The sequence below is a fragment of the Doryrhamphus excisus genome, linkage group LG22 (genome assembly GCF_037039965.1).
Source record: "Doryrhamphus excisus strain RoL-2023G ecotype Guam linkage group LG22, RoL_Dexc_Guam_v1.1, whole genome shotgun sequence".
Taxonomy (NCBI): Eukaryota; Metazoa; Chordata; class Actinopteri; order Syngnathiformes; family Syngnathidae; genus Doryrhamphus; species Doryrhamphus excisus.
Window position 1 is genome coordinate 7465475 of NC_136378.1, and position 21285 is coordinate 7486759.

General features: G+C 41.4%; 1 protein-coding gene across 1 annotated transcript in view; it reads left to right on the forward strand.

Annotated features, from left to right (window-relative positions):
• Nucleotides 1-8908, forward strand: part of abcb7 (ATP-binding cassette, sub-family B (MDR/TAP), member 7) — a 45725-nt gene extending 36817 nt beyond the window's left edge. The window contains exons 14-16 of the mRNA XM_058063047.2: nt 336-439; nt 2101-2208; nt 7488-8908. Of these exons, the coding sequence (XP_057919030.2) occupies nt 336-439; nt 2101-2208; nt 7488-7706 (431 nt within the window). The 3' untranslated portion in view covers nt 7707-8908. The remainder of the gene's footprint in view (nt 1-335; nt 440-2100; nt 2209-7487) is intronic.
• Nucleotides 8909-21285: the final 12377 nt, after the last annotated feature.

The window sequence follows — 21285 nt, forward strand, 5'->3', positions numbered from 1 at the left end:
AAGTTAACAATAAGCTGTTGTCATGTAAAAGTGGTGGCTTCAACCTGCTGGCACTGATTTATGTCTGCTAAAAGCCGCTTGCGTTTAAAAAGGCCACACACAGCCTGTATGTAACAAAGACTGAGTCAGACTGAGTCCCCTGCTGATTTTTCTTCACTATTAAATAAAAGTCCCTTTGTGCCCGTCATGCAGAATTCTTACTGTGCTGCGTTTTCTCTCCACTTGAGGTGATTATCTGATGAGGGCAGGGAGAGGGACCTTTCACTCCTAATTTCATACCATCCTGCAGAGGTCTGTTTGGCTTTGTTTTGTGACTGTCCATTGTGTCCTTTCAGGCGGGGAGAAGCAGCGTGTCGCTATCGCCCGTGCAATACTGAAGAATCCGCCCATTCTCCTGTACGACGAGGCCACGTCATCTCTGGACTCCATCACGGAAGAGGTGCAGGCACGCACATTTAACGGAACAAAACACCCGCTCAGTCACCTGCTAAAGCAGGGATCTCAAACACGCAGCCTGCGGGCCAAATGTGGCCCGCAGGACACTAGTTTGAGGCCCCCGCCTTGATATGAAAGGTTAATGTTAGTGCGGCCCGCGCAAGTTTGATATGGATGCTGTATGGTATCATGTACCCAGAAAAAATTATTACGTTCGATTAATGTTCATGTTAAAGGTTAAATAACTGTTAATAGTTATCCTCCCTATCCGTGTGGAAGTGGTAAGTTTTTGTGTTTTTAAGTTTAAAGGAAATAACTTGAAGGGTACCGTTTAGGGAGCTAGCTCTCTAGTTTGCGAGTTAGCATGTGTCTCAAGACCCTGCAGTTGCGCAACATGTTGTAAATCAGGGGTCTCAAACACGCGGCCCGCGGGCCAAATGTGGCCTGCAGGACACTAGTTTGAGGCCCCCGCCTTGATATGAAAGTTTAATGTTAGTGCGGCCCGCGCAAGTTTGATATGGATGCTGTATGGTATCATGTACCCAGAAAAAAAATATTACGTTTGATTAATGTTCATGTTAAAGGTTAAATAACTGTTAATAGTTATCTTCTCTATCCATGTATCCATGTGGAAGTGGTAAGTTTTGGGGTTTTTAAGTTTAAAGGAAATAACTTGGAGGCTACCGTTTAGGTCGCTAGCGCTCTAGTTTGCGAATTAGCATGTGTCTCAAGACCCTGCAGTTGCGCAATATGTTGTAAATAAAAAGAGTATAAATGTGACTATAGTCGTGTTTTGTCATGTCTACAGGGCTCTAATAATGCTTTGTTCATTTTAATCTGAAAAAAATAATTTGTCTACCCACCAACTATATGTGGTTTTTATTATTTGCTGTTTTATTATTATTATTATATTTATTTATTTATACTGATTGATTGATTTTCTTTTTTCTTGATTTGTTTATTTATTTTTCATCTTATTTTGTGTAGAAAAATAAAAAGTAAGATATTTTAGAACAGTGGAATGTTTTATCAGAGCTTTTTTTTTTATCAGAAAATCGAAACCAAAGCAAAGTTTATTCATTTTTCTGTTTCTAATAAATGCGTTTTTTTTTTTAAACCTGATGCGGCCCACTCTCGCCCAGACCCTAGCTCCAGTGGCCCCCCAGTAAATTGAGTTTGAGACCCCTGTGCTAAAGAGTCATGCGGCGATTCCACTCCATCCTGTCGTACTTTGACTTGCACCCCCTTTCATTCACACACCACTGCGCATAGTTCCCTCTTGTCACCTGCTGCCTGTTAAGCTCCAGCTCAGCTTAACGCCCACCCCCCCAGTCCCCCCTGTCTTTGTAAATGTTACATTTAATGAGAAAGTTCAGCACACCGTCCCTGAACTACAGAGAGAGAGCGGCAGCATAGACAACGTTAATTAAGATTTCCTGTTGATGTGTGTTTCTAAATTAACATATGTAAACATTGCAGTGAGCGGCATATGAAGGTGGATGTTGACTTCTATTCTCTGTCAAACCACACCTTGAATTTCATTTTCATCCTGTCAGTCATCTGATACCTGAAAGTCCTCCATTATTGCCAACTTTTTGGATTTGTCGATGTTCTCTGCAAGCCTTAAAAAAAATCATGCTGTTGTTTGTTCTTGCCGGTTTCTAGAACATCCTGAGCTCGATGAAGGAGATGGTGAAGGAAAGGACGTCGGTATTCATCGCCCACAGGCTTTCCACTGTCGTTGACGCAGACGAGATTATAGTGCTGAGCGAGGTACAAAATTTACAACTTTAATTTTTGCTTTATTCTTTTTTCGATCAACACATCACACTCAAAGCCAAAACCAAACAAATCCAACTTTACGAGGGTTTACAATGCGAGGTCAAACATGCTTTGTATTAATCACCGGTCCAATTAGGTGATCTAGCACGATTGGCTTGCACTCAAATGACCTTCTGTTTATATCTGCCAGCAAATGTTGTTTTGGTGCTTTCTTGCATTCCACTGGGACACATCGGATATATATTTATGTCCACTGCTGGCACATTTTGCATTACAACCAGGGATCGACCGATATGGTTTTTTTGGGGGCCGATGCCGATACCAATTTTTTTCCCATCACCCTTAGCCGATGGACGATTTTGCTTAATATTTGTGGCCGATACTTATAGATTATCACATGGTTTGTCTGGTATCAGGCCAGGTATCATGCCCCCAAGTGTCAGTATCAGCACGAGACCGAAGATGATCTTATCACATACTATTTAATCATGAGCTTATTATCACGTACTATTTAATCAAAAGACCATTTTGTTTCCAGAAACTGTTCAGTTTATTACATGTATTATATCTAAACAGTGTAAACACAACAATTGCAAAAATATTTCAACAATAATATTTTTATCAACAGTCTTATCTTATCAATGTCTGACAATTAAAGTTCCATTAATCAAGTTTGGGTTTTTTGGTGACTGGAGAAGCACTCGGCACTAAGCACTCGTGTGCTGTTCTCTGATTGGTTGTTTCACGGGCACGATACCAGAGCAGCGCGCTCTGAGTGGACAGCTACGGGGGCTGATACTGGACATGGTTAAACTCTATATTTTATCAGTATCACTGCCCTGGGCTTTGACACAGTATCATTTCGGCCTTTTCCCGTATCATTCATGGTTTCTAGGGTACAGGGCCAATTAACTGTAGTATGTGATAATGCTGTTTATCACATGTGATAATGCTGTGAAACCGCCCATGAATGATACGGGAAAAGGCCTAAAATGATACTGTGTCAAAGCCCAGGGCAGTGATACTGATAAAATATAGAGTTTAACCATGTCCAGTATCAGCCCCCGTAGCTGTCCACTCAGAGCGCGCTGCTCTGGTATCGTGCCTGTGAAACAACCAATCAGAGAACAGCGCACGAGCGTGAACACACACCGTTTGTTTTGCTGCCGTCTGTGCTCTGTCAACATGTCAGCGGTTGACACTCCCGGCGAAAGACAAATAGGGAAAATAGCAAACAGAATATTAGAAATGGAACATTTTATCACCATTAATGAGGAGGACACTCTTGAAATGATCGAAAAAACTAAAAATGCAAATACAAGTCGGAAAACCTTTTGATTAAATAGTACGTGATAATAAGATCATGATTAAATAGTATGTGATAATAAGATCATCACATGGTTTGTCTGGTATCAGGCCCAGTATCATGCCCCCGCGTGCCAGTATCAGCCCGAGACAATTTACATGAAAAAATGACCATGATAACAAATATTACAGGTCTCATGTTTAAACAAATATTTATTGAAATGTAAACACTGAACACAGTCGGATTCAGCTTTCTTAAACACATTTAAACGGCATTATCAACTTTAAAAGGAGTAAATATTCAACCATGTGCAAAACATTTCCGTCGTAGTTTAAATTTATCTAGCATCGATGTGATGACTGCTCTTCTGCAGCGTGACGCTGATGGGCTTAGTAAAGTGTTAAAAGCAAGCTAACTCTATTACTTGTGAAAACGCGCTGTTGATGTGATTCAACAGTGGGGGCAGGGTACCCCGACTATGTGTGCTGCGGGGTCCTCTGCCGCCGGGCAACACAAAGCTACCCCGGCGGATGCCTGACTGTAAATCATGCGGTGGAAAAATACATCGGTGAACCACGTGCGTATCGGCCAATACCGATACAAGGAAAAATATCAAATAGCAAATATCGGCCCGATGTATCGGTCGATCCTTAATTACAACAGCAATAAGCATCTCAAACATTGGTTAAAAAACTGCATATCTCAACAAAGAAACAGTTGAAAATGCATTGCAGCCAGTTTGCCCAACTTAAATATGGATGGACGAGACCTTCTTTGCAGCCCTAGCCCGGCTAAATTATGGCTAAAAACTACATTTCCCAGGATGCTTAGAGCGCAGTATCAGGCAGTAGTGACGTGAATGAGTGAAGTGGAAGCTATGTCTTATGCAGCAACCAGAAGTTGGGGCCAAACCTTTGACAACAGTTCGCTATGAATATTTATGTCAATATGTTTGTTAAACCACATTGCAGGCTATTTATTTCCAACTGTAATCACTTAGAAATGTATTAGAGGAGTACTAGATTTTGTTTTTAAATTTTCCAATATATTTCCCCCACGCTTTGAACTCTGCGGCTTGGACAGTGGCGCGGCTAAATTATGGCTAAAAACTACATTCCCCAGGATGCTTAGAGCGCAGTATCAGTCAGTAGTGATGTGGACGAGTGAAGTGGAAGCTATGTCTTATGCAGCAGACACATCTTAAGCTTCTCTACACTATCACCAGTAGGTTTCGAAACAGGAACTACTGCATGATAATGAACATACCTCAAGCTATATGGCTAATTTCCTTACAGACTGAAGTGACTCAGAGAGTGACATTGACAGAAAGAGGGAGACTGACAAAGTGTGTGATGAAAAAAAAAATTTCAGTTTGACTGAGTGGTTTTAGTTCCCAGGAGGACTATACATTACCTATAGCACTATTACAACGTGGTACATACAGTAAAGTCTCGTTACATCGATATCGGTTATAACGAATTACTACTTATTACGATATTATTTTCATTTCCCGACAAATTTCTAGTCTTTTATGATATAATTAGTTCCGTTAGTACGATACCCGGTTATTATGATAATCCGGTTACTACGATGCCCTTTTCATCTCCCGCCAGCCAATTTGATCTGCTTATATCGATACAAAAGCAGCTTAAATCAATCTTTGCTTAAGGATTTCAATACCAAAAAAGAACACGGCGAACGGCTGCTTCCAGTCAACTTTATTTTTCACACTTCCACCACCAGAGCGCAGCACACACACCGATTCCCGCACTTCCTGGTTCACAGGTCATGCTCAACCCGCCCCACATAGCTGGCCAAACACATGCCTGCAACAGAAGAACCAACTGACATAGCATACACACCTATTCCAACGAAGACACAAGCGTACAAATACATGTATTTAATTGTGTTGTATTCAGATATCTTTTTATCGCTTGAAATAATCACTGTTTTTCATATGTACATGCTGGCGTTCGTGGTTTCTCTCGTGTGTATAGATTCTATACAGGCATGTGTTTGGCCAGCTGTGTGGGGCGGGTTGAGCATGACCTGTGAACCAGGAAGTGCGGGAATCGGTGTGTGTGCTGTGCTCTGGTGGTGGAAGTGTGAAAAATAAAGTTGACTGGAAGCAGCCGTTCGCCGTGTTCTTTTTTGGTATTGAAATCCTTAAGCAAAGATTGATTTAAGCTGCTCGACATTGTTCTATACTATAGAACAGGGGTGCTCATTAAGTCGATCGCGATCTACCGGTTGATCGCGGAGGTGGTACTGGTCGATCGCTGGTCGATCGCGGCGTGACATTAAAAAAATATCATCCTAGCATTAATGCCGTCACTTGATTGATATAGGGCAGCCATTCAGATGACAACTGAATGTTGCCCTTCGGGTGACCAATCAAATCAAACAACGTCTCTAAGTGCAGCAGAACTTACGATGTCAGCCTATCATCCATCCCCGTTACTCGATTGACATACAGGACAACCAGTCAGATGACAACTGAATTTTGACCTTTAGATCACCGCTCATGTGTAAACAACGATGCAAAGTGCTAAGCTAGTCGGTGAATTGCGTCAGATTTTAATCCCTCGCTAAAGTTTATGGTCACTAAAATGAGTGAAGGAGCTGGACCAAGTAAAAAGGCAAAAACATATCCTTCCATACGGAATGGGAGGTGGACTTTTTTTTTTTCACAATGTCTTTTTCGAAGTGCGTTTGCCTGGCTAACCTGGCTATCAGCAGCTACTGTCCGGACTATGCATCCCTGGCTGATTCAATTCAGTGCAAGTCATCAAAGTAAACTCAGGTAATTACAAAAAATGTTAATAGTTAATTATGTGTGTTTTGCAATATTGGCTCGTTTGATTATGTAAGGTACATCAACATACATTGTACGTACAAATAATCCTCAATACATTTGAAAATAAATAGATGTTTTGCATTTTTGTAGTGGGTAGATCATTTTGACTCGGTCATTTTAAAAGTAGCTCGCATGCTGAAAAAGTGTGAGCACCCCTGTTCTATACTATAGAACAATGTCGAGTGCATTATTGCCCACTTTTAATGCAGTTCGGCGCAGGATCGGATATATGGATAGTCCGGTTATATCGGTATTCTCGACTCCCGAGAATATCGATATAACAAGACTTTACTGTATCTTTTTTGTACCTGTACGGTACTGCTCTACAGTCTAGAAATGACAGTATATTGTTTACTCTCTCACTCACTTACCCACACACACACACCTAAAGTGTGTGTCGTGGTAATGCTGTGACTGGTACGTAATAACAGACAAAGCCCAGGTGAGGAGTAAAATGCTTCAGTATGTTAAAGGTTGTCCTTGAAAATCACTCGTGGCCTTAAAAGTGCGACACATCGGCAGCCAAGTGACATTTTCCATCAGCGCTGCGGAGCGGCGATGAAATAAGAGGCTCTTTTGAACCGCGCCGAGTTAGCATGTGCGTTTCCGTGTTTTCCAGAGTCAGATGGCGCGGATCAGAGGGTCATGGCGAGGAGCCATATTTAGCGTGTGATGTCGCCACGGCGTTTGGTGGTGTTGTCGGCAAGGGACTACTGGGGGGGGTGCTCATTAAAAAAAAAAAAAGTGCACGAGCGGTCACACGCTCATCTCGGGTGCACTAAAGATAATACCAACACCTCTGCATGCTCGTGGGGGGACTGTGTTGTGGGGGTGGGAGGGGCGCCTCCTTGGTTTGTGTTGGACTGTGTGGGAGGCATGTGTGTTTGTGGTGTGTAGTTTGTGAGTCAGTGTTTTTGTGCGAGAAATGCAACAGTTGTTCAGGAGGCGTTAGGGATCCTAGAGGGGGGAGAGAGTGTGGTCAGTGTTGGTGGTCATGAAGAGAATTTATTATGAAGACTGTGTTCATTGCGCCATCTTTGCAGCATCATCATGTGTGTATGCAGCCATTTTTTTTCCTCCTGCAAATGTCGGTTCCATTTTGTTTAGGGTAAAGTGAAAGAGCGAGGCAACCACGAAATGCTCCTCAACACCCCGGGCAGCTTGTACGCCGACCTGTGGAACACCCAGAACAGTAAAATTCTCAACAGCAGCAAGAACTCGACCCAGCCGCCGCCCGAGCGCCTCTCCCAGAAGGAGGAGGAGAGGAAAAAACTGCAGGAGGAGATCCTCAACAGCGTGAAGGGCTGTGGGAACTGCTCCTGCTGAGAGGAGCCGCTACCTCCAAATCTCGTCTTCATCCAGACACAGATGGCCCAAGCTGGAGTCCCCCCGATCTGTGAGGTATTTGAGGGAACGAAAGTGGGGGATGCGCCCCCTTCACCCACGCCAGCCAAGCCCCCACCGGCATGGCTAGGTTTCCTCCTCCTGCTTTTTCCCCTTCTTATCTGAATTAAAGTCTATTGCCAGTCGAGGAGGAGCTGGAACATACAGGGTGTGCTAAGCGCTGGCTGGCGTCCAAAGCTTCTATATGTCTGTTTCCTCAGCTGAAGCCAAAAATAAGAGACCTTGTATATCACATACGTGCACGCTAGACATCTGCTAGACAACATGGTTGCTCTCCCTTCCCCGTCTTCACTTTGGACATCGGGTTTATTGACATCTTTCTTCACACTGGAAACAGAGGAGAGTAATGACGTGCATATGCCTTCATTCTCATACACTTTGTACAGCTTTTTTTAAAGATTATTTACTAAATTAATTTTACTTTTAATAAAAGAGTATATATTAATGAGTTAGTGTCGCAAATGTCGACTCACTGAAGTGAATTCCCAGTGTTTGAGCACAGTTCCACTTCAAATGTCAGCAGCTTTGATTGAAGTAATAAATTGGGCTTATTATGCTTTTATAACATGACTTCAGGTGAATATCTGGAGGCAGGCGCGTAACCCCCCCCCCTCCAACAGCCCCACTTGGGTGAATTTGGAACAATGTCACTGACGATTTGGTGTAAAAATAACACTGCAGAAACGTCTAATAAATCATGAATGGTTTTCACCACAGTAAGGAGCGGCTTTCCGATGCCTCACGAGAACATCGTATCGTTTGGCCTCGAAAGCAGCCATTGTGATGAGAATTGTCTGTTATTGTAACTACTAATTACGTCATGTGATCAGGCACCACTGAAGGTGACGTACGCCATGTGTGACACGTGTGGCCTCCTTTTTAGAGGACTGTTTAGTGATATGCACAATATGTTTGAATCCTTGTTTGTATTGTGACTATAAATAAAAAGTCAAATGTTATATACTGTAGAATAGATCAAGTTATTACTGAAAGTGATTGATCGATGTGATCGATGTTTTGCTAGCAATCTTATTCTAAGATTTGTTCCTCCTCCTCCAGTCCAGAAAGTGGCAACAACTGTACAAAATGGTAACTATTTAAATATTCGAACACACCGCTAACCCAAGAAATATGCCTTTCAATATTATTTGTTGCATCGAAAATAACAAATTTGCGGTGCTGCAATCCAAATGTGACATTTGTAAATAATTCCAGACTGTGGACATACCGTGTGAGGGTTTTTGTTTATTTTATTTCTCTAATATTTCCGGCCTTTTTGTCTTCTGAGCGCTATCACTGCTGGTTAAAGGCTAGGCAACCCGTTTCCACATGAAGGTGCCCTGCATGTCTGGATTTCCCCCCCCCCCCCCCCCCCCCCCCCATGGTGAATAATTTGCCTTTTTGCCGACGCTTGTATTTGATTACAAAGCAAATGCATTTCCTGTATTTATTTATTTTTTTTATGGGTACCACGTGGGAATTTGGAGTAAAGTCACAATGCCAACTGCCACCTAACAGGTAGTGCCAAGTGGCACCATGTGTGTTGCTACGGTAGCCTTGATAGCTTTGACATTAACACATTTTAATGCTTTAACTTACAACATGTAAGCAGTGTGACTTATATAGACGACCCAGTGCCATCCCACTCTCAGGGGAACTGGACACAGTTGGAAGAGTGGCTGCATCGGGTCTCCGGACGACCAGGCTAAAGGCTTCCATCTGTTCGTCGATCATCATTCATTATCGTTCATTATTGGTGAGTACCCATCACTTTTTATCATTTGAAATGTGCTTTAAAGTGTGTGAGGCATATTTAGGGCTTATCTGAAGTGTGCTTTTATGCATTTATCTTGTTGGCTTCCTTCACCAGGAGCAATAATAATAAAATAATAACAACAGTCATTTTTATTGCAAATATTGATTGGAAGTCGGAGGAGAATGTCAACTTTTATGTATGACATCCTTTCTACCCAGTGAAATTGTGGAATTTTGTTTTCTGTTTGCATGGGGCTGCACGGTGGACGAGTGGTTACTATGAAGGCCTCGCAGCTAGGAGACCTGAGTTCGATTCCACCCTCGGCCATCTCTGTGTGGCGTTTGCATGTTCAAAAAAATCAGTATTTGTCTAATGGTGAGTCTGCCCTATACGTACCCCATGATATCCCAGTGGGACAAAAAGGAGCTCCAAACTAACAGCATTGCTTATTTGTTTTAGAAACAATATGTTGCTGTGCTCTGGGTTAAATTCCATCCTCGGCCATCTCTGTGTGGAGTTTGCATGTTCTCCCTGTTCATGCGTGGGTTTTCTCCGTGTATTCCGGTTTCCTGACATATTCCATAAACATGCTAGGTTAATTAGCGACTCCAAATTGTCCATAGTAGGTATGAATGTGAGTGTGAATGGTTGTTTGTCTATATGTGCCCTGTGATTGGCCCGGCTACCAGTCCAGGGTGTACCCCGCCTCTTGCCGAAGACAGCTGGGATAGGCTCCAGCATACCAGCGACCCTCGTGAGGAAAAAGCGGTAGAAAATGAGTGGGTTAAATTCCACCTTCGGCCATCTCTGTGTGGAGTTTGCATGTTCTCCCTGTTCATGCGTGGGTTTTCTCCGGGTACTCCAGTTTCCTCCCACATTCCAAAAACATGCTAGGTTAATTAGCAACTCCAAATTGTCCATAGGTATGAATGTGAGTGTGAATGGTTGTTTGTCTATATGTGCCCTGTGAGATTGGCTGGCCACCAGTCCAGGGTGTACCCCGCCTCTCACACGAAGACAGCTGGGATAGGCTCCAGCAGCCCTTGCAACCCTCGTGAGGATAAGCGGTAGAAAATGAATGTTTGTATGGTGAAATACACTAAAAGTGATTTCGAATGAATTATTGATTGATTGGATCTGATATGTCGCACAAAAAGGCGAGGCTGCTGTAATCTTGATGTCGATTGTCTAGTGGACAAAGTATCAGTGGATCTTCAATAATTGAAAGTAATAAAAAGTCGCATTCAAGTAAAATGTCAACCTGAACGTGATGATGAGGACGCCGTGTGACGGATGAAAGTCCGCTTTGATTCGAGTCTCCCTTTAAAAGGAATCCAACTGGATGATGCCTGGATGGCTCTCCTTTTATGCGTGTGATGTCCAGGCGTATGAGCTGATGTTAATGACATCCTTCTAATCGACCCAGGAAGAGATTATGAGACACTTCATTAGCGACTCCCAACAGTGGCTGCCCCTAAAAGGTTACTGGCTAATTATTCACTATGATCCACTCAGGTTTTTTTTTTTTTTGGTTTGATTCATTGAAGGACACGACACGCTGAGGTATTGACGTTGTTAGGGTGGCGCTTGGCTTTCTGGTTATGTTGGAGGACCTGTTGTTTAATGGAGCCTTGCTTCTCATTGTGAGCTCTTTGTCTGCGTTCGGTGTGAAGGTAATGAGGGAGCCAGCTCTGTTTAGCATGCAGCTTTCTGCAAGACGGCCAAATAACAAGGCCTCATCACCGTGACCTTCTGCCGGAGGAGAGATTTCCAAATGCAGACGGGATGATATCCACCACCCTTGATCCCATCTTTCTGTCAATACAGCGCTAATCATCTCGCTGTTGTCCGGAGTGATGAGTCGTGGATGGATTTGATGTGTAAACATACCCAAAGAGCTGCATCCCGTCTCCCGTAAAAACCTATTTAGAGGTGATAAACATGTGCGACCCCGCCCGCCACCTGTTGCCAAACTATTCTCTCTGCATCTAAGTGGAGGTGATCCTGTACTCCTCGCACCCGTCCCTCCCCTCTTCAGTGCAACTACTCTGTGGCCAAGGCCGTCTCAGCCGTGATAAATATGCATCAGTGCCTCACAGAAGATGTAGTTATTTCCACCGTTTTTGTGTGGGAGTGTAAATTTATGTGCGTAATCTGCACGCAGGATATTGGTGCTCCTGGTCAGATGAGAATGAATATTCACACGCCGATGCACATGCAGGGATGAGCCTCCTAAAGTCAAATACGGGTGTAGCGATAGTGACGGGATCGTTGATGATGCAGGTCACGCCTTTACGGCATCATCTAAAGAAGGGGACTCAAACACGCAGCCCGCGGGCCAAATGTGGCCCGCAGGACACTAGTTTGAGGCCCCCGCCTTGATATGAAAGTTTAATGTTAGTGCGGCCCGCGCAAGTTTGATATGGATGCTGTATGGTATCATGTACCCAGAAAAAATGATTACGTTTGATTAATGTTCATGTTAAAGGTTAAATAACTGTTAATAGTTATCCTCCCTATCCGTGTGGAAGTGGTAAGTTTTTGGCTATTTAAGTTTAAAGGAAATAACTTGAAGGCTACCGTTTAGGTCGCTAGCTCTCTAGTTTGGGAGTTAACATGTGTCTCAAGACCCTGCAGTTGCGCAATATGTTGTAAATAAAAAGAGTATAAATGTGACTATAGTCGTGTTTTGTCATGTCTACAGGGCTCTAATAATGCTTTGTTCATTTTAATCTGAAAAAAATAATTTGTCTACCCACCAACTATATGTGGTTTCTTTGCTGTTTTATTATTATTATTATTATATTTATTTATTACTGATTTATTTTCTTTATTCTTGATTAGTTTATTTATTTTTCATCTTATTTTGTGCAGAAAAATAAAAAGTAAGATATTTGAGAACAGTGGAATGTTTTATCAGAGCTTTTATTGTAGAAAATCGAAACCAAAGCAGAGTTAATTCATTTTTCTGTTTTTACCGTTTTACCGCTACCGTTTAGGTTGCTAGCTCTCTAGTTTGCGAGTTAGCATGTGTCTCAAGACCCTGCAGTTGCGCAATATGTTGTAAATAAAAAGAGTATAAATGTGACTATAGTCGTGTTTTGTCATGTCTACAGGGCTCTAATAATGCTTTGTTCATTTTAATCTGAAAAAAAAAAAAAAAAAATTATATGTGGTTTCTTAAGTTTTTATTATTTGCCGTGTTATTATTATTATTATATTTATTTATTACTGATTGATAGATTTTCTTTATTCTTGATTTTGTCTATTTTTCATCTTATTTTGTGCAGAAAAATGAAAAGATATTTGAGAACAGTGGAATGTTTTATCAGAGCTTTTATTGTAGAAAATTGGTACCAAAGCGAAGTTTTTCAAAATTTTTTTGTTTTTAATAAATGTGTTTACTTTTGTGGCCCCCAAGTAAATTGAGTTTGAGACCCCTGATCTAAAGATATATCAGTCTACTTTGAATTTCAATCCACTTGATCATATAGACACACTCGCATTTTCTTTATAGAGGAATAACAATAAGAACAGTGGAACCTCATACATTGCATTTGGCTCCAGTGTGTTAGAGATGGTCCGTTTGCAAAGGATTAGGACATTATGCATATGTTCCTTACTGTGTAGGGTTTGGTCCCATGACAAAAATACCGATTTATAAACGCTAAGCAAATTGTACCAAATATTAGTTTTTAAAATGTATTTTTTGGTCTGGACCAACATACTAAACCTTTAAAGCAGGATTTGTAATTGGTGTCAATATAAAGTCACAGTCCATCCAAATGGAAATAATGCCCATTAGAGCACCTTTTATGTCAATTGATATCCGTTTAGGAAATATTATTCAAAAGCAACCTGTCCCACTTTGTTCAACAGTCCTTGAATGCACCATCTAACTTTCTCCCACACTGCACAGTTAGACTACTATACTGTATTTTCCACACTGTGGAACGTACAGGCGTGAGTGTGAGAGAAAATAACGCAGAGCGACGTGTTAGCAACGCATTTGTGATGCAAATGTATTACTCTTTTGAACGCATATTGTTTTGAGACACCCAGCATTTTTCTTAAGTGACTCAGCAACTATGTTCCTTATCATAAAAATCCGACCAGGGGTAAGTCAACTTTGATGCACTACACTTCAGATGGGGATGTCATAGATAGATAGATAGATTCTTTATTCATCTCCAAGAGAAATTCACAGATCCAACAGCTTACAGATTTGGAAAAAACATGTGGGCATGCAGAGTTCAAGAAAATAAGGGAATGGTATTATGTAAAATAGTATAGAAATTAAAATAAAATATGTAAATAAAAAAATAAAATGTAAAATACATTACAAAAAATACATTACAATAAAATGTAATAATAAAATAAGGTACAAATAGCATATACAGTAGAGCACAAATATCAAAAATATAATAGCAAAGCAAGCAAAATATAATGCAAAAACCTCCATTTCGTGGTGTTGTGCAAAGAGATGTTGTACAGCATATACTACACGTACATATTGATGTAGTGCAGTGGCAGTTAGAAGTACACAAGTGAAGTGAAGTACACACTTAGAGGACATCATGTAGATGTGTGTGTATGTGTGTATGATGATAAAGTGTGTGTGTGTTCTAAAAACGTCTGAACGATCCATTTAAAGTTCATTCATTCATTCATTATTCATACACCCTGGACTGGTGGCCAGCCAATCACAGGGCACATATAGACAAACAACCATTCACACTCACATTCATACCTATGGACAATTTGGAGTGAGTGGCCAATTAACCTAGCATGTTTTTGGAATGTGGGAGGAAACCGGAGTACCTGGAGAAAACCCACGCATGCATGGGGAGAACATGCAAACTCCACACAGAGATGGCCGAGGGTGGAATTGAACCCTGGTTTCCTAGCTGTGAGGTCTGCGCGCTAACCACTAGACCACGTGCCGCCCTAAAGTTCATTAATTCATTCATTATTCATTCATCATACACCCTGGACTGATTGCCAGCCAATCACAGGGCACATATAGACAAACAACCATTCACACTCACATTCATACCTATGGACAATTTGGAGTCGCCAATTAACCTAGCATGTTTTTTTTGGAATGTGGGAGGAAACCGGAGTACCTGGAGAAAATCCACGCATGCACGGGGAGAACATGCAAACTCCACACAGAGATGGAATTGAACCCTGGTCTCCTAGCTGTGAGGTCTGCGCGCTAACGTTAAAGTTAAAAGGCTAAATAAAAAGAAAAAAGTAAACTGTAAGTACGTTATTGCTGTTTTGGCAATCAAGGATGGCAATTGATTCCATTGATTAATAATAATGATAATAATAATAATAATGATTAATGTCAGCCTTAAAAATAGTCCCACCACTCCCTTGTGACTTTACTAACAGGAGAGGTTGTTGTTTTCAAAATGATTACGTAAAGGCTACACTAGAAGTGATGATTCACACGTGAAGTCTCAATGTCGTGTAGCTCTACCGCGTAAGAATCATCACATCACAGCGGATGCTGTGGTTTTTCCCACAGGAGTCTCTCCATTATTCACCGTCTACGGAGCAGCTCCAGGGTTTGGGCCTCGATGACATCATTAGCATCGCTACTGTGTGTCAGATTCTATTTAAGCCCAGGCGTCTTTTAATCACAACTTAGCAGTTGTGCTGTATTTCTACATAACTTAAAGGACATTTCACAGCGACTGTCAGACACGATCATCGTCAGGTTGGCATAGCTTAGCATTTTATGCTCAACTTCTTGCCACCGCAATTTGGCTTCATCACCGTTGCCATCGAGTTTCCTTTCGCCTAACTACTAATTTTACCATACAAGCAAAGCTTTTTCTTTGTCTTTTTTTGTGATGTCCCTGCAGTAACAACAGAGCTCTGTCCTGGCTGCTCAGTACAATATGTCTAAAATTCTTATACATCACAGTTTATGGTAAGTACACTATTAGTTTTAACTAGTCTAACTAGTCAAATGCATGCAAATGTTCAAAACTAGGGACTAAATTCATTCATTCATTTTCTACCGCTTTTCCTCACAAGGGTCGCGGGGGTGCTGGAGCCTATCCCAGGGCGATCTTTGGGCGAGAGGCGGGGTACACCCTGGACTGGTGGCCAGCCAATCACAGGGCACATATAGACAAACAACCATTCACACTCACATTCATACCTATGGAAAAATCTGGAGTGGCCAATTAACCTAGCATGTTTTTGGAATGTGGGAGGAAACCGGAGTACCCGGAGAAAACCCACGCATGCAAGGGGAGAACATGCAAACTCCACACAGAGATGGCCGAGGGTGGAATTGAACCCTGGTCTCCTAGCTGTGAGGTCTGCGCGCTAACCACTCGACTGCCGTGCCGCCCGGGACTAAATTCAATTAAATTCAAATTCAAAACACTTTATTCATTGATTATTTATGGATATTATATTTTATATTATTATTTATTGATATTTTATTTTATATTATTTATTGATATTTTGTTTAATATCATTATTTATATTTTATATTATTATTTATTATTATTATTTATATTTTATATTATTATTTATTTATTGATACTTATCAATTTAAAGGACACGAAGACAGCAGACACTACTGAACGCACACATACCTAGAAGAATAAATAGTAATTAAATATTAAAGAAAAAAGTAAAACAGGCTAAATGGAAATTGTGCAAAATGTGGACAGGGAGGGGTCCAAGTTCAGAAGCTGGACTGCTGTGGAGACAAAGGTAGCCCTCTTCCTTTGTGTTCCACAGCGTGGGCATCTTAGTCTACGACCTGATGGACGACCCACTCAAACACGGGGTGTAGTGCGTGGGAGGGGTCCTGTAGGATCATGTGAGCAGTGCGGGTTATTTGCTGATCGCGATATGAAGAAAGAGCTCTATACGATCGATCGGCCAACACTGATTTACGGAAAAAAACACATGATTGGCATATGCTGATTAATTCGTTTTTTTAAAGCCGCTTCCAAAAACCGATGGCCCTGCGGCGACAAACCCTACATGCAAGTACGCACTTTGTCTCGTGAGAATCGAACCCAGTCTGTAAAACTTCAATGGCCTCAGTTTGACAGCTTGACACAGGCTTACACCAACTGATGCCAGCGTGTTTTATCACCCAAACGTATTGCTGATCGACTTTCCTTGCGTCTTTGTTTACACGCTAGCTAGCCTCTCTTCTCGTCTTCGGACTCTTTAGCACAGCAACATTCATTCATTCATTCATTTTCTACCGCTTATCCTCAGGAGGGTCGTGGGGGGTGCTGGAGCCTATCCCAGCTGTCTTCAGGCGAGAGGCGGGGTACACCCTGGACTGGTGGCCAAGCCAATCACAGGGCACATATAGACAAACAACCATTCACACTCACATTCATACCTATGGACAATTTGGAGTCGCTAATTAACCTAGCAGGTTTTTGGAATGTGGGAGGAAACCGGAGTACCCGGAGAAAACCCACGCATGCACGGGGAGAACATGCAAACTCCACACAGATTGCAGAGGGTGGAATTGAACTTAGGTCTCCTAGCCGTGAGGTCTGCGTGCTAACCACTCGACCCAATAAACCATTCATTCATTCATTTTCTATCGTTTCTCTCACAAGGGTCGTGGGGGTGCTGGAGCCTATCCCATCTGTCTTCGAGTGAGACAGCTAATTGCCAGCCAATCACAGGGCACATATAGACAAACAACCATTCACACTCACATTCATACCTATGGACAATTTGGAGTCCTAATTAACCTAGCATGTTTTTGGAATGTGGGAGGAAACCGGAGTACCCGCAGAAAACCCACGCATGCACGGGGAGAACATGCAAACTGTGAGGTCTGCACGCTAACCACTCAACCGCCGTGCCGCCCACTTCATCATTCATTCATTCATTCATTTTCTACTGCTTTTCCTCACGAGGGTCGCGGGGGTGCTGGAGCCTATCCCAGCTGTCTTCGGGCGAGAGGCGGGGTACACCCTGGACTGGTGGCCAGCCAATCATAGGGCACATATAGACAAACAACCATTCACACTCACATTCATACCTATGGACAATTTGGAGTCGCTAATTAACCTAGCATGTTTTTGGAATGTGGGAGGAAACCGGAGTACCCGGACAAAAAAACACGCATGCACGGGGAGAACATGAAAACTCCACACAGAGATGGCCGAGGGTGGAATTTATCTCAGAGCACAGCGACATATTGTTTATGTCAAATAACCAATGCTGTTAGTTTGGAGCTCCTTTTTGTCCCACTGGAATATCACGGGGTACATATAGGGCAGACTTACCATTAGACAAATACTTGCAATCCTGGACTTGTGGCCAACCAATCACAGGGCACATATAGACAAACAACCATTCACACTCACATTCATACCTATGGACAATTTGGAGTCACTAATTAACCTAGCATGTTTTTGGAATGTGGGAGGAAACCGGAGTACCCGGACAAAAAAACACGCATGCACGGGGAGAACATGCAAACTCCACACAGATATGGCCGAGGGTGGAATTGAACCCATATTGTTTCTATATTGTTTCTAAAACAAATAAGCAATGCTGTTAGTTTGGAGCTCCTTTTTGTCCCACTGGGATATCACTGTGTACGTATAGGGCAGACTTACCATTACACAAATACTGGCAATTGTGGGGCCCTTGGATTGATTTTTTCATTGTTGTTGCTAGGCAGACTTCAATCATAATGGTCCCCAAACCAGTGAAAATAATTGGCATGTGTACAAGCATGCATATTAAACCGTTTGTCTATCAAGCAGGAACAGGACTCACACGAAGCAGCACTGCAAGATTTATGCCATTTTTATTTCCACCCATTTGCTTCATAGCAGCACCCTGCATTGAATATCAAATATATATTGTATATTTCATATATACCACGACATAGACTGAACCACGTCCCATAATGCCTTGGTCTTGGCCGGAACAACAACAAAAAGTGCTATCAGTTTCATTTGGCAGTTTTTCTATCATTCTATTTATATAGTAAGGAACAATTAAGGTGGAACAATGTCTGAAAGTTGGCAGTGGTGTGAGAAGAATTTTTTGGGCCTGTAGGGTGACGTGGTGAGACAGCTGTGTGGGCGTTAGCATTAGGACAGCTTGTTAGTGATGTTGTTGCTCAGAAATACAGACAATGTGTCATTATTTCCACTCCGGGAATCTTTATTTTGGAGCCACGGACGCTCTGCATATTTATAATAGTTGATAAACCGATGCCAACTATGGAGTTTGCATGGACTCTCCACCTGCGGTTTATGGTGCCCGTTATGGAATATGTTGTTAGAATGCCTTCTTTTAGCTTAGCCATTTTAATTGCACTGTTAATTTCTATTAAATATCCAGCTATTTTAGATTGTCTTGAAGAAATATTACATATTTCATATATGTTTTGCATCTTTTCCATGGACTCTACCTGCGGTTTATGGTGCCAGTTATGGAATATGTTGTTAGAATGCGTTCTTTTAGCTTAGCCATTTTAATTGTACTGTTAATTTAGATTGTCTTGAAGAAATATTACAAATAAGAAAATGTTTTGCATCTTTTCCAAAAGTATGGTAGATGAGAAATAGGCGATAAAAAATAAATTGCATACGCTAACGTGCATGCATAGACAAGGGAATGAGTTCAATCAGGAGGGGGCATCGGTGTATGTTTTTATATTTCATTTAATATTTGTCAAAAGAGATGAAGTGCACGGAAAATAGTGATGTGTCGGCGGCGTGTGCGCGTCATTGGAGGCCATTACAGCTCCGCATGTCTCCATCCAGACAGGAAATCAATCGTTTAGAATAATAAATTGCTTACTTGGAGCATTAAAACACATTTGCAAGGATGATGGCAACTGAAGATGTCTGGGCTGAGTGTATTTATACTTTTAGATACGACAACAAATTGCGTCGGGCTACTGCGAACCTTATTCAATAAAACACCACTTACTGGGATTTTTTTTATGGCTCTTAAAATGATAATAGTAATACTAATAATAATAAAGCTCATAGCTGTTTATTTATCTATAATAATAATAATAGTAATAATACATTTTATTTGTATAGCGCTTTTAAAAATACTCAAAGACACGTTACAAAAGAATGGAGTTGAATAAAAGCAAGTAAACAGAGTAAAATATACATTAAAATACAACATTCATTTGTTTATACACAATTAAAACATGAGTAAAAGTGGGGCGGGGCACAGTACTATGACAGTAGTATGACAAAAATACTTTTTTTTATTTACTTTTTTTGGGTGTCACGAGCACTTTAAACAAAACTCACGTTCAAGCGTACATTTTTACATCGTATCGAACTACTTATGTACGTAGTCGTGCTAAACTACTCCGAGGAACGTCACTTCTGTCCTTTTCGGTTACCGTTTTATGTCTCCCGAAACTTTTCTGTTGGTGGTGTGTCAAAGAAAAGGAAAGTGTAAAGGTAGAGTGAAATGAAGACATAAATGTCTCGGTGGATAAACAACAAGTAAACAAAAACACTACCATCCTTCGGTGTTTTTACCCCCAAATACCTCCTGGGTCCGAGTACGTTTGTAAACAACATATAACCTCACAGTTTTAATATGATTCTGAGTTCTAACCAAATGTAGACTCCAGCTCAGCCGTGACTCCACTGGAAATGAATGTTTGGAAGGATAAGAGAAGGAGAATATGGCTACGCTTACAGAGATTAATATTAGTACAATTAGTACAATCTACAGCAGGGGTCTCAAACTCAATTTACCTGGGGGCCACTGGAGCTAGGGTCTGGGTTTTCCAAAGGTTTTCCAAAAAAAAAAAAAAAACGCATTTATTAAAAACAGAAAAATATACAAACTTGTTCAGTGCTTTGGTTCCGATTTTCTACAATAAAAGCTCTGATAAAACATTCCACTGTTCTCAAATATCTTAATTTTTATTTTTCTGCACAAAATAAGATGAAAAATAAATAAATCAAGAATAAAGAAAATCAATCAATCAGTAATAAATAAATATAATAATAATAATAAAACGGCAAATAATAAAAACTTAAGAAACCACATATAGTTGGTGGGTAGACAAATAGTTTTTTTTCAGATTAAAATGAACAAAGCATTATTAGAGCCCTGTAGACATGACAAAACACGACTATAGTCACATTTATACTCTTTTTATTTACAACATATTGCGCAACTGCAGGGTCTTGTGACACATGCTAACTCGCAAACTAGAGAGCTAGCTATCAAACTTGCGCGGGCCGCACTAACATTAAACTTTCATATCAAGGTGGGGGCCTCAAACTAGTGTCCTGCAGGCCACATTTGGCCCTCGGGCCGCGTGTTTGAGACCCCTGATCTACAGCAATGGTAATGGTTTTGGTTGACTTGAAACACATGGGTAAGGTTACATCGAAGTGAACGTCCGGGCCGGGACTCGAACCCGAGAGCTGAGCAGCGCTAGCCAACGACATAAAAGCCAGAGTTGTCAATTTGTTGTCTAGCGCAGCTCTTAAGGTGTCAGGGAGTAAGATTTCCCACTCTATTTATAGCACGGCCACACCTGATTCAGGTGTTCAGAAAGTCTAAAAAAAGGAGTAGAAAGAAGCGGAGTGGATTAAATCCTACCTCTTCACCATATCGCAGCAATTACGACAACATTTGTTCAATCTAATGAAGTCTAACAGAAGAATAATAAAACAATTACTAATCATCCATTGTTTTGGCTGCAGTGTTTCTAATAGTAGATCCCTT